General features: G+C 37.6%; 1 protein-coding gene across 7 annotated transcripts in view; it reads right to left on the reverse strand.

The window, feature by feature from the left end:
• Window positions 1–14,720, reverse strand: part of fnbp1b (formin binding protein 1b) — a 275,894-nt gene that overhangs the window by 155,309 nt on the left and 105,865 nt on the right. For all 7 annotated transcript variants that reach the window (XM_078550045.1, XM_078550041.1, XM_078550044.1 and 4 more), the window contains exons 3-4: window positions 8,503–8,559; window positions 6,882–7,029 (exon numbers count right to left, since the gene is read on the reverse strand). In XM_078550045.1, the coding sequence (XP_078406171.1) occupies window positions 6,882–7,029; window positions 8,503–8,559 (205 nt within the window). The remainder of the gene's footprint in view (window positions 1–6,881; window positions 7,030–8,502; window positions 8,560–14,720) is intronic.

Raw genomic sequence — 14,720 nt, forward strand, 5'->3', positions numbered from 1 at the left:
GGAGAAACATCTTCCTACTGCTCACTGGTCCTCCAGTCATAGACAGGCTCACTAGGGGAGAAACATCTTCCTACTGCTCACTGGTCCTCCAGTCATAGACAGGCTCACTAGGGGAGAAACATCTTCCTACTGCTCACTGGTCCTTCAGTCATAGACAGGCTCACTAGGGGAGAAACATCTTCCGACTGCTCACTGGTCCTCCAGTCATAGACAGGCTCACTAGGGAAGGAACATCTTCCTACTGCTCACTGGTCCTCCAGTCATAGACTCACTAGGGGAGAAACAATCAGCAATTGCAGGAGAGAAACAGTTTGATTGGAGGAGCAGTTCCTTACAGAATCTGTTATTTCCGCTTACGTGTATTTTGAGCACTAGTTTGCGGACCGGTTAGAAACCCTGGCAGGCTAGACTCTGGCCCACTGAATGTATGTTGCACAACCCTGATTAAAACAAATTTAATTGTAGAGGACTGAAACATGAATTGACTTCAGAATCACAGAAAATTGAGTTATTAGATTAAAACTACATTTTAAAAACCCTAAGGTTGAAAGTGCAATCCCATGTGCTGAGTTAGTTATCTTACTGTTTGGGATGCTACAATTGGTTGTTTTTTTTTTGAAGGTTCAAATTCAAATTTTATTTTCTGAGACAAATCTGGTATCTACAGTTTGTAACTTTTTTAATCCAAATATTTTCAAGGATTTATTGTAAGGCCAAGATTCCATGTAAGCATATGCTCATTTGAGCCATCACATTTTGACAAAACATTTAATATTTGTAATACCTATTTAGCTTAACTAGCTCAGCATCTTAAATTATAGAGAAGCAAATTTGACTGGGAGTCTTAGTTCTGCTGCAATGCACATGAGTGAATGACAACACTGTCAAGACAACAGTTTCTGATTTTGAATCCTTCAGACAAGGCTCTGTAGTTATATGATCTACATTGTTATATGACTCCTTTTACAAGAGTGTGACAAAATACATAAGTTTTGTTTGAGTTGTTATCCGAGAACAACTTCAAGTTTGTTACATTGCAGAATTAACCAAGTTCTCTCAAACAACATCCGTCCACTTATGCTCTGTTTGGAACAAATAACACTGTACAGCATAGGAGTGTTGTAAATTCAATTTAAAATAGTTAGTGTTACATTAAAACCAATCCAGTTGCTGTAACTTTTGCTGTGTTTTGGTAATTTGTTCATTTACCCCTATAAATAGCTTTTGAGACTTCTATACTCTGAGTTCCCTGATCTCAACTGAAACAACTACACCTCCTCTCTCCAAAACAGGTAGATGACAATCACGAAGTTTTGGGACAAAATCTACAACCAACTAATCAGTGATATAGTAAATATGCCAATGTGCTTTGCTGCTGGCCACCTCGCCCTTTTGAATACATTACCATAATTTTTTTTCATAAAAGCAGAACACATTGGAAATGCATAGCTTGTTAATCAACATTAAAATATTGACTCCAATGTTGGTTTCAAGTGTAATGAAACATCTTTCAGCTGATCAGCCTTTTCACTTTTTTTACTGCTTTTTTTTTTTCCACACATGCTGTCATTTACAATGATGCCTTACTCAGTGTGGTAATTACATGGAATAAACATACTTTGCAACAATTGAAATTAGCATTACTATTCCTAGAGTCAAGGCTGGCTCATGGCAAATTTGTTTGTTTTTCTTTCTTTCATGGGTGGTGGGTGTCACTGGCAAGACTAGTATTTGTTGCCCATCCCTAATTGCCCTTGGCTTACTAGGCCATTCCAAAGGGCAGTTAAGAGTCAACTGCATACTGTGGGACTGGAATCACATGTAGGCCAGACCAGGTAAGGATGGCAGATTTCCTTTCCTAAAGGACATTTGTGAACCAGTTGGAATTTTATAATAGTTTCATGGTCACCATTATAGAGATGAGTTTACAATTCCAGATTTATTAATTTGAATTTAAATTTCACCAGCTTCCATGGTGAAATTTGAACTTGTGCCCCTCCCCCGAGTTTTGGCTGGGGCCTCTGGATTATTAGCCCAGTGACATTACTACTCCACCATTATCTCCCCCTCTTCTTTTCTGAGGATAATGATAGCTCCATAAGTGCACACCTCGTCTGAGTGCTCAGGCTTCATATGGAACCTTAGATTCCATATAGGAGCCAAGACAGCAAGTATCAGCAGGTAAGGCACATTTAAAGGCACCCCAGGACTATTGGTACACATCCTAGTATGCTAACTAGATTGAAATAAAATATCAATCTTCAACAGTTTACAGCAACATGAAGTACATAATTAATCCTCAATTTACTTGTTAATCCAACTAGGGCTATTAAATCAATGCAGTCACTGTCATTTGTATTGCTTTTTTGACAATTTGTTTACATTACCCTCTAAAGGGATCTGGATTTGCAGAATTGAAAACTAAATCATTCATTTAATTCTCTAAATAAATTACTTGTTTAGCTGAACTTTGTCTGTGTGGTTATTGGAATGTTGGGAAAATATTCTACATGTCTTCTAGCCAATTAAGAATTTCTGATTCCATAATTCACTCTCTTTATCTTTATATAAAACCAGCATTCAATTCCTTCAGGAGTCATTACTTCATTCCAGAGCTAAAAATGCTCAGGAATTGTATTTCATGTCAATGGCTCAAGGATGTCTCTGGCCTTCATATATCATAACTATCTGGAGTTTTACTCAATACAGATTTTTACATTATTTTCCCACTTTTTGACAGATGTTGCCTGAAGCTGGAGTAAAAGTCCATGAGCTCAAAAAGTCATGTTTTCAACTATGAGCTGAGAAAAATGTCTGAAAGCTATTTGACTAGCCAATTCTAACTGAGAACGTGCACTTGCACAAATTCTCTCCTGTGCTGATTAGCAATGAGAAACAGAGTCATGACTAATTTCCCCTCCCTAGCTGAGAGGCAGAGGCCAACTGCAGCACCCTATTGTTGCCCAAGCTGCAACTTATTAATTCAGTATGGATCAGTATCAAATATGGGAGCTTTTGGACTGTATGGCATAGCACTACACTGAGAAATGCTTTTCCCCCCTTGGCCATTGGAGGAGCTGAGTACATCCTTCTGGCTGGAGAGAATACTTCAGTCTTAAAGAGGGTAAATGATTATGATAAAGATTTGCATCTGGTTTATACTGTCAGTTTCTTAACCAACAAAAGTACAGCATTTGCACCAAAATAAATGCACTATATAAATGCAAGTTAATAGAGAACTCACATTCTTAGATGCATCAAAGGAGTGTAATCAGGCAAAAATGCTATTAGTTGGGATGAGACAGTTTTTGACAAATAAGTGCCTTTTAAGGAAGGTCTTAAAGGAAGACCGGGAAATGGAGGGAAAATTTGAAAGTGTGGGGCCTAGGTTACTGTCAATGGTTAGACAAAATGAAGAGGGTGCATAAAAAGTTGGAGGAATGAGCAGTTCGATAGGGCTGTATAACTGGAGGCCATCAGAGTTACATACAGGTAAGGCCATGTGATGATTTAAACATGTGAAAGAGAATTTTAAATTGGAGACAGTGGAGGATCAAGAACCAATGTAGGCTTGCAAGGACAGGAATGGTGGGTGAAATAGGATTTGGCCCAAATGAAATAACCACTTTGCAATAGAATAAAAACAACTCTACAGGCATTGCAGTCCAAACTAGCCAAATCCCAAACAGGTCTGTTGCCCAACAACTCTAGTGCCATGCTGATATGCCTCCTTTATGACCACATTTGTTCCACTTTTGAGTGAGGGAAATTGCAAAGAGTAAAGGAGGTCTGAAGTTGATGCTAATTTTTGTAACCATGTGCCTCATTTTGTTCATATAATTTAGGAATATAACTTTTAGTTTGGGGATTGAAATCTTTAAATGCAAAATAAAGGAAAACACCTGGTGAGATGCTGGTAAACAATTCTGAAATAATTGTAATTCAAAGGGCGGCCTATGTTTATTTAGCAAGGTCAGTTAGAAGTGGAAAAACAATGAAGCAGCCCCATGAGCTTCTTGGAGACGTTGAGATGTCTAAAGCTGCTTTCATAAGGGGTTCAAATTATTCTTATGGTTTCCCAGAACAAAGGGAAGGTTTGGGAATAGGAGGTAATGAGTTTGAATCTCTATCTGGAACATCCCAGATGTCCCACATTGCCATAGGGATAGATTGGAGGGAGGGGTTTTTTTGGTTTTGGGTTTATCTGTGAGATTTCTCAAAGAAGCAGGCAATTGGAGCCTGAAGCAGCTTTGAGACAAACACAATCTGCCAGGGGCTGTAGAGCAATGAACATTATATAGTTTTGCAAGTGCAAATACCCTAGAAGCTGCATATTCAAACAAATGCAAATCTTAATATCAGACATCTATGAACTGAGAAACATCACTAAACTTACACACTTGCTTCTTGCAATCCCTTCATTTGATTTTCAGAACAGCAGCACTGAGGTTATGTAACTCAAAGATAATTCTCTTTGTTGCATGGAAAATGAAACATTGCATATGACTGTAGCTAAATCATTGCACATTATCAAATGGTTACAGTACCCTTCTCCCTGCAAATCTTTCCTCTGCTGATAGTGATCCTAGTCTCATTTGAAAGCCACAACTGAATCAGCCTCCAACACACTCTCAAGACTGTGTTGCAGGTCCTAAACATTCATTGATTTCACGTTGAATTTTATATTAAGTTGAACTTGTGTAAGTCACCAGTTTGACCTCAGCTAGAATACTGTGTCCCATTCTAAGTGCCGTACTTTAGGAAGGATGTGAAGGCATTAGAGAGGGTGCAATCAAGATTCACAAGAATGGTTCCAGGGATGAGGAACTTCAGTTATGAAGATAGATTGGAAAAGTTAGGACTGTTTTCTTTAGAGAAAAGAAGGCTGAGATGAGACTTGAAAGAAGTATTCAAAATCATGAGGGGTCCGGACAGAGTAGATATGGAGAAACTGTTTCCACTCGTGAAAGCATCAAGAACAAGAGGGCAGAGATTTAAAGTAATTAGTAAAAAAAAGCAAAAGGATATGAGGAAAAACTTTTTCATGCAGTGATTGGTTAGGTTCTGGAATGCACTGCCCAAAAGTGTGCTGGAGGCAGATTCAATTGAAGCATTCAAAAGGGAGTTAGACTTTTATCTGAAAAGGAAGAATGTGCAGGACTACAGAGAGAAAGCAGGGGAATGGCATTAGGTGAGTTGCTCGTTTGGAGAGTCGGTGCAGACACAATGGGCCAAATGCGTCGCAACAATTCCGTGATTCTGCATAAAAAGGTTTTTCCTCATGTCACCATTGCTTCTTTTGCCAGTCACCTTAAATCAGTTCTCGATCCTTCCACTAAGGGAAAGGGTTTTCTCCCTATCTACTCTGTCTGGACACCCCATGATTTTGAATACTTCTATCAAATCTCCTCACAGCCTTTTCTTCAAGGAGAACAGTCCCAGCTTCTCCAAACTTTCTACATAACTGAAGTTCCTCATCCTTGGAACCATTCTCGTGAATCTTTTCTGCACCCTCTCAAATGTCTTCACATCCCAAGTGTGGTGTCTAGAACTGGGCAGAATATTCCAGTTGAGGTCAAACTAGTATTTTACACAGGTTTATCACAACTTCCTTGCTTTTGTATTTCACACCCCAATTTATAAAGCCCAGGATCCCATATGCTGCTTTAACTGCTGTCTCAACCTGCTCTGCCACCTTCAATAATTTGTGCAAACATATCCCTATGTACCTCTGCTCCTGCATCCCCATCAGAATTGTATCTTTTATTTTATATTGCCTCTCCCCCTTCTCCCTGCCAAAATGGATCACTTCACACTTCTGTGCATTAAACTTCACCTGCCACTTGTCTGCCCATTCCATCAAACTGTCCATGTCCTTTTAGAGTTTAACACTAGCCTCCTCACAGTTCACAATATTTACAAGAAAGAAAATATCTTTATTTTTAATTTCTTCTCAATCCAGTTCCGACTGGGCAAGGATATGGACCTATTCCAGGAACACCAAACGAATATGCAGTACTAAATACTCTCACTCAAAGCAAATACAATTGCAGCATGGGAAATGGAAAAAGACACGGTAGCATAGGGACGGTTACTCATTTCAACCTGGGGTTGGCACACATTCTTTTGGTACAGTAGAGGAAATGCTACTTTGCATGTAACTACTTTATCTTGAAGTGCTTGGCACTGACATGATGTTTCAGTCTTGCAACAAAATCCAAACCTGTCCTCACTTATAGTATGCATAAATGCAATTTCAACAGAGTTCACTGATTTCCTAGCTGGACCACAAACATTCATTCCCCTCTTACTCCACCTCCCCACCCCTAGGCAAGGGACATTGAAACCAATTGTAGTAGCTGAGAGGCTGCGATTTTCTGACTTCAAATGTATAAACACTTGTCTCCTTAGTATGTAAGATTCAATGTTACAACACATGGTTTACACGTTGAGTCATAAGAACTTGACTGTAAGCAGTGTATACCAAACTCTTATCGTAGTGAGTTTTTACTGTTACATAATTAACCCATGTGAACTTTCAACATCTCTGGATGGTTATCTTAAAAAAAGCTTATCCCATTAATCCTCAGGTAAAATACAAAAATATTAGAATATCACTAAGAGCACCAATGAGCAAAAAATTCATCAACACCATTAAAATAAATCTTGAATTTTGAATTGACGCAGGTGAAAATGGCAAATTTTATTCTTTCGTAACTAATAAAAAAAAAACTTAATTCCTGCTGACTTATTTTCTGTCCACTTTAGAAGATGTGTGTCAGAAATGATCCTTAAAATTTACAAAGAGAGTTTAATTAAGAGTTCAATCCTTCTAAAGCAATTTATATTAATAACAGCAATAAGCAATACACAGAAGTTACCGATTTCCGCTCTTGCTTGAGCTCCTGGATATAGCGTGACAGCTCGGCAAATATTAGCCCACTCATGTTCTCAGCGATCACCTCATGCTGGCCTGCATAGTCGTTCATTTCATTCAGAACAGCTAAAAATGCTTGACATGATGTGAATCTATAAAATAATGTATTCAGTTATAGTCTACTTGTTCTTTAAAAACTCAATTCCAAAAATTTTAAATCGAGGGTCACAGGGTTAGTAAGCCTAGAAGTAAACTACTTTGAAAACTTATCCTGAACTTCCAAAAATTGGATGTGTTGACTTTCCAAATTTCCTAAAATACGAGTTGTAATTATGTCATAATATCTTATTCTGAGAATGTTTTAACAATTGATATGTACAGGCAAACAAAAACTGATCTACAAGAGAGAATGCTTTCAAAGCAGATCAATTTATAGTGTTGAGGATTTTGTATATCATCCAAATAACACACGCAATATTGGCATCAAGTAATGTCTCCAAGTAAAAACAAATGCAATACATTGGTTTAAAACATTCCTGTGATCATTGGTTTTTGATTTGTAGGGTAAACAAGATGGTAAGTGGTCAGTTTAGGTCATTTTCTCTGCTAACATTAGCAATCCATTAGCAGTTTCTCAGGGGAAAGGTAGGATTTAGAAACCGAAGCTATGGTCTTACGTTGACGGAAGAAGCAGTGTTTTTTTTTTTACTCCCTCTCATGGTTTTCTTTGTTCTGTTCTTCTAATCATTTTTGATCAATTTAATATTTTACAGATTAAAAGTCCCAGACTTTCACACTACTACTGTATAACAAGATGCTAAGTAGTACATTAGATTAACCAAGTTTGAATTACCCTATGATTTGTCTGTCTTCTTCACTCATCAGAAGGTGTTAACACTACAACAGTTGGTAACTTCTGTAAATTACCACTGTGTGCTATTTCACAAGACAAAACTAGGTCACAGTAATTAACTTTTCCACCCTGCCCGTGTCCTAAGCTTTCATTTGTGTTTAAAGGAAAGGATTAATGCAGGGAAAATTTCTTTCAGCAGTATTAGCCTAAAAATTATTCTGAGTTTACATGCACCACAACTGAAATCCAATAGGTATCCATAGAAGAAATAGGGAAAGGAGATGGATCAAAAACTCAAATGTTACCCAACAGATAGGAAATTTTTTTGATTTTTTAAATATATATTATCTAATTTTCAACATTCTCACAAATTACTTTTTCCTTTATGTGTGAACAAACTCAAGTTTTAAAGAACTATTGATGTTGAACCTCGAAATATTTTTCTACTTCCAGTAAAACCAGTAGCAGGCCCATTTTCACCCTGCTAACATCACCCTACCAGCCACCCCTAAGAGTCATTTCTTTATACTGAAAAATAATTACCTTTGTACATAAAATAAAACATTACTACAAGTTCTAGTTTTCTAAAAATCTAATTTTTGATTTTTAGATTTTAGGAAAACTAATTTGAAAGCACAAGTGACTCACATTATCATTTACAACAAAGCAAGATAGAGTATTACAGATAACACCAGTACTGTATCTGGATGCCGTTGCTGTATTTGAAGTATTAATAGATTGTATTGCTATTTTGAATCTGAAAGGAACGCACCTCTGTTCCTCCTCTTCTTTGGAGTTCCTCTTCGGCTGATACTTTTTCGAAAGATTCCTGAAGAATAATACAAATAAGCTAGATTAACTCCAAAAGGTTTTAGGAATTAAGCTGTATAGCACAAGTACCTGCTTACTTAATAAACCCATTTGCTTCATAGTGCATCCTCATGGCACTACAGGATTTTTGAATCAAAGCAAAATAAACATTGGTTTCAAATAATAATTTATTCCAGATACACTTCATCATACAATTAACTACATATTTTAAAGGAGGAAAGTGGAGTAGAGAGACAAAAAGATAAGGATAAGCTATTTCTTCTGGTGGAGGAATCAAGAATAAGGGGACATAACATTAAAATTAAAGCCAGGTCATGTAACAGCCAAATCAAGAAACACATTTTCAAACAAAGGATAGAAGAAACCTTAAACTCTCCCTCAAGAGACTGGGGATATTAGGATAATTGGATCTTTCAAGATTAAGAGAGAGTTTTTTGTTGAGTAAATAAGGGATTTGGAGCAAAGTGGGTAAACGGGAGCCGAGGTGCAGATCAACCATGATCTAAATGAATGGTGGAGCATGCTCCAGAGGCTGAATGGCCTCCTCTTTCTAATGTTCCTATGCTGCTAGAATAGGAGACGGTTTTAACAATATAAATGCAGGAGTCAATACATGAAGTTCAGTCTTCTGAAATCGCAATTGCACAAGCATCGGTAAAAGTGCATAAAGTTATGGCAGTCACTGGTTAACTATCAAAATGCTGGTATTCTTGCACTATAGGTTTTCAATTAGATATTGAACAAGTCTATGGTGCACAATGAAGCCTGCAGTGTAAATCCTATTAGTGGGCATAAATTGATAATAAGTAGTACTGAATCACATTTCACTGATTTATGGGTTCAAACTAGCATCAATGTGTGACCAGGACTGCAAACCAACACCAGTTGCTTCCCCCAGAAAGCTCAGAAGTCTCTATGACAATGTTACGTGGACTGATAAAATTTAATGGTTGTACCAATGTTTTGCACAAAACACACATTCACCTACAGATCCCTACAATTACATTGGCAGTATGGGAACAAATAGCACCAGAATACACACAAACCTTGTTCGTGTTCAAATATTTTTTTATTCAGTATAAATATGGCCGTCTACATTATCAGTCAGAAATACATGGACATTCTTGAACCTTAATTAAACGTTGTTATTTAAAAAGTACATGGTTAATTTTTCCATCCTAATTAGAATTCAAACACACCCTCCTGAATATTAGATTAAAAAGCTTTTAATTTAATTATCTTGAATAATGAATTAATTCCCTGGCCACCAGTGAAATCCACACAGCGAAGATCAACCTGTTAACTAAGAAAGAACTTGCACTTATATTGTGCCTTTCACAATTGCCGGATGCCAGGCAATTTGCTTGAGAGATACTTGTTGAGGAACAGCCATTGGCCAATACATCAACAACTTGTCTTTTATTTTGTGCCTTCAACAAACAAAAAAAATCTCAAGATGCTTTTACAAGACAAAAATCAAGTCAAAGCAAAGAAGGAAACATTAGAAGTAAAACAAAAAAATGCTGAAAATACTCAGGTGATCAGGCAGCATCTGTGGAGAGAGAAACAGAGGTAAGGTTTCAGGTCGATGAGATTTCATCACGAAACATGAGGATAGGTGACTAAAAGCTTGGTCAGAGGAGTAGATTTTAAGGCAGCTCTTAAAGGAGGTCAGGAAGGTTTGTGATGCAGAAAAATTTAGAGAGCGAATTCCAGAACACAGGGCCTATATGGTTAAAGGCATGACTGATAACGGTAAGGTGTGTGTGTGCATTAGAAGTGAAAGTTGGAGGAATGCTGAGAAATCCCCTCTTCTTCATTGAGTAGTGACATGGGATTTTTTATGTTCACTCAAAAGTTGCCTTCATTTAATGCATCATCCACTAGATGCCATTTCTTCATTGCTGTACTGAATGATGAAACAGTGAAACAGCTGCATAAAGATGCCTCACACACTAAGGTAATTAGGAATATCCAGTTGTTTCAATTTTAAAAAGTGACACAGGTCAACATAAAAATAATGTTCTTTCCAAATATAGGCATATTTATACTAAGGTACTCACATAAAACACTTAATATCAATTTTTACAAGACTGACACCAGGTTAATCAATTGTAGAGCTGGCCAACATACATGCCAGACATCAAAATTTCACATCTATTGTCAATGTCTTCTGACTAAAATTAGCGTGGCCCAGGCCCCTCTCTTTCAGTTTCACTCCTACAAGAATTCTACTTTTAATGTATCAGGAGCAGACTGTTCCTAATGACAGGTATTCTGGCTGTTGTATACTGATAGTAAAACAGATAGTTTTCACGAGATTAAGGAACTCCTGCCTGCACGATAACAGCTGCCAAACTCACTTCCATTCATGCTAAGAGAAGCTTTGAGCTGCTCATCTGCAGTACTGACAGCAGTCGAGTATTGCAGGACAGGGAAGTTAGAGCAAAGGAGTTTCTATTTAAGGATGGGAAAGTAGCTGGGTTATAGTACCTCTAAACTGGGCCCAGAGGGAGTGCAGCGTATCTTTGAATTTGCGCAAGTTGGTTAAAGTGAATGTTGAGGAAACTTATAGAAATAAGTGATGACTGGGTTGGTCTGTTGAAATCAGCTTAAAGAGTTAGCCTTTAAAAAAGAAAATAAATCAAAGTATAGAGTGCTCAAAATACACAAAACATAACTCTGTGAAGTAAAATTTCAACATTCAACAACTCCCCTTGAAATGTGGCCTTAACATTTGTATTTCTTCCATCAGTGTTCATGTGGTCATGCTTTTTTCCTCCACAGATTTCTAATCAAGGTTGTTCTGGAGCTGTCAGCTTTTTGGGGTGTTTTTTGCCAATTTTTTTTAAGCTGTTGACCAACTTTTGCTTGGTTTCTGGGGACGGAGGACTTGCATTTATGGAATCCAAAGTCATTATACTTTTTTAGTTTATAAACTATAATATTAAATTAAACTTTTTTTAAAACAATCTAAAGATGGGATTTTGCAAAGACCAGTGATTAAAAGGGAAATATGTTAAATCTCAAATGAAGCAGGCCTTAATCAGTCACAATCATTTGGCTGTAGTATCACAAAAACTACACACAAATGACAACTGATCTACTGCAGATCAGAACAGTAAGCAACTTATCAAATTGTATTTCAAGTACACAAAATTACAAATACATAGCTGGTATGCTACCATTGTTTTGTATAAAGCTGTTGTTACAAATTTTACAGGTATACAGCAGATATACTCTGATTCAGTGTCTGATTCAGATAATCGAACATTCCCCCCCACCTCACCCCCTTTACAATCTGGAGGATACTTTTAGGCCTAATATTTAAAGAAAACACCATGGTTCAGGGATCATAACAACTAAAATTTCAATAGATGTATCACCTTCAAAGCAGGAAAAGATCTCAAAGCACTTCCTAGGAATTTAATTAGATAAAATTTGACATGGCAACAAAGGAGGAGCTATTTGGTGGGTTGACCTAAGGATTGGTCAAAGCCACAGATTATAGGAATGGTCTTAAAGGAGGAAGAGAGAGGCAGAGAGATCTGGGGAGGGAATTCCAAAGCTTAGGGCCTAGGCAGCTGAAGGCACAGCCAGTAGTGGTGAGGCATAGGGAGAGTGGGATGTTTAAGAGGGCAGAGATCAAGGAATGCAGAGTTTCTCAAGGGTTCTGGAGCTGGAAGAGGTTATAGAGATAGAGAGGGATAGGACTATAGAGGGATTTGAAGACAAGGATGAGAATTTTAACACGTTGAAAAGTATATGCCTTCAGTGAGTGATCATTTTAAATTTTCTGGGTTTTTTCTTAAAGACTTTGAAAGAAAGAGGTTGCATTAGCTAAGTCAAGTTTAACGTTCATTTAATGGCAATGAACAGTAACAACTATGAACAGAATCATGTGAGGTTGTAGTTTGTTTGCCCATGGTTAAGAAAGAAGGAAAGATTTATCTCAGCTGTGGATTGCAGGACTCGAGTTAGTATTTCAAAGCAAAGACTATGTCAACATTTAAGAATAGGGTGGGGAGTGGCTGAAAGAAAGGGGCATAAAGAACTTGGAAACAGGATGGGCACACAAAGTTAGAACTGTTCCTGGTGCAGAGGATAAACACCAACATGGAGTGCTGGGCCCCAAAGACCTCTTTCTATTTAGGATTTTTAAAGAACTTTCCATGAGAATGTGGAAAGAAAACATCTACCTGCTTTCCTCTGTCTATTTCTCGCCTTCTTTATTACAAATGTTAGAAATTACAATCTTTCTGACAGATGGAAGTGATTACCATTGCCTTTTTCCAACCACCAACAAAGCACGGTGCGGGTAAGTAGATGTTTTAAAAATTCAACTTTTTTGCTTTGAAAATTGCAGTTAATATTAAATGTGGCCAGACTGCATAAACAAAGCAAAAGGTTTACGTAGGAAAAACAGATTATAGATAGAAATATCAATAGAAAGTGAGAAAAAGCTGACACAAGTGTGACAGCAGGAAGTCAAGTTGTGCAGAAGGAAGTGCATGCAGATGCAAGATATTTTAAATGTGTTGTAGGCAGCTATATGAAACTGTAGAAACTATGTAAACAATACATTTTTTAGCATTCTATGATGCAAGGTTTGTTTGCCACAAATATATATATTTATTAAAAATTGGATATGTCTGAAATGTCACTAACGAAGCATTCAATTCCTACTTTTATATCCCCAGCATACATCTGAAATGCAAATCAGGAAACTGCACCCCCAGCTTATAATTTTCCACCCATAAGTTCAATGAGCTAAACATTTATGCTTAAATGCTTTGAGAGAGGAACAAAAGTACTGGAACTGGCTAACAATGGATGGTGGTCAAAGAGGAGAAAAGGGGTTGTAGATGAGTCAGAGAAGTTTCATGAGTAGAAATACAGTGGAGGATCGGGGCCTGATGGCTCAAAAGAGGCCAAAGAAAAACTGTGTTCCTCTTCCAGAAAGTTCGATCTGATAATATCAGAGGAAGCAGAGTCTAAATCAACATAAGATTGCCAGATTCTGCTCTTCCCATGCTCCAAAATCCAGTCCTCAGCCCTGTTGAACCCCAGGACCCTCAACCCAAACTTCCCCGCTCTATATGCTGGGGTTCTCCTCCATCCCCACTCCACCCTACCATGATCCTCACACAGACTACAATCCCTGTACTCCCTGATCACAAAACTGCCCCAATGCTCCCAGATCAGGAGGTCCTGCTCTCCATTTGCCAGTACCTGCCCTACTGTCTCCAGAGTTTTCAAGTTTTGCTGGAAATACTAGCCTACCCCAGTTCCCAGGGCTGCCTTAATGCAGAGAAATTGGGGTCTCTGGTTCTACTTGGTATAGTGCCCCTGTTCTTATAGAACTTCTGACTCAGTCAGAAATGCCACAGGAGATCTGCTAATATTTTAAATAACATAAATACCATGCATAGTGGAATAGGGAAGCTTCAATATTACTACTGAACTGGTGGCATTAGTGGTTGAGAATAGTGAATAAGCAAGAGAAATAATAAAATTACATTGTCAGGACATCCCATCAATTTTATGGCATTAATTCCATTCTTCAATAACCAAAGTAATACATTGTATACAATACTGAGCTGCTGGCTGTATTTGTATACAATTTACAGATTCTGTACTTAAAGCAGTATTTGAAAGCATTTACTTTTTACTGAAATGGTATTTGAGTTCAAGTAGTATGTAGTTTATTAGTGACCTACACTCTGACCCCATTTCCTATTTCTCACACAGACAACTGAATCCTGACACAAACATCATGAGTCAGGCATCAAATCTTTTCAGAGAATCACTAACTGAATAGACTATCTACTGTAAAAAAAAAACGTGCTTCCACTGGTCAAAAGAAGGGCAAATATCTTTACTCATCTCATGTAACAAAGAATTCCTACCAACTACAAAGAACAGAACACACTAATGTAACTCATCACAACATGGCATGCTCCAAGGTGGAGATTTCTTTCCCTTTGACAGATCCTATTTCCATGTTTTATTGTACCTCCTCAAGAATATTTTTGTTTGCTTTTATGAAAACAGTTGGCAATGTTGTTTGAGCTGAGATCCTGCTAAGGAGGGGCAATAACCGTAAACAAAAATTCAGCTCTCTCAATAACTCAATTCATTAAGGCAGGAAGCAGCTGA

The sequence above is a fragment of the Cetorhinus maximus genome, chromosome 10, assembly GCF_964194155.1.
Source record: "Cetorhinus maximus chromosome 10, sCetMax3.hap1.1, whole genome shotgun sequence".
Lineage (NCBI taxonomy): Eukaryota > Metazoa > Chordata > Chondrichthyes > Lamniformes > Cetorhinidae > Cetorhinus > Cetorhinus maximus.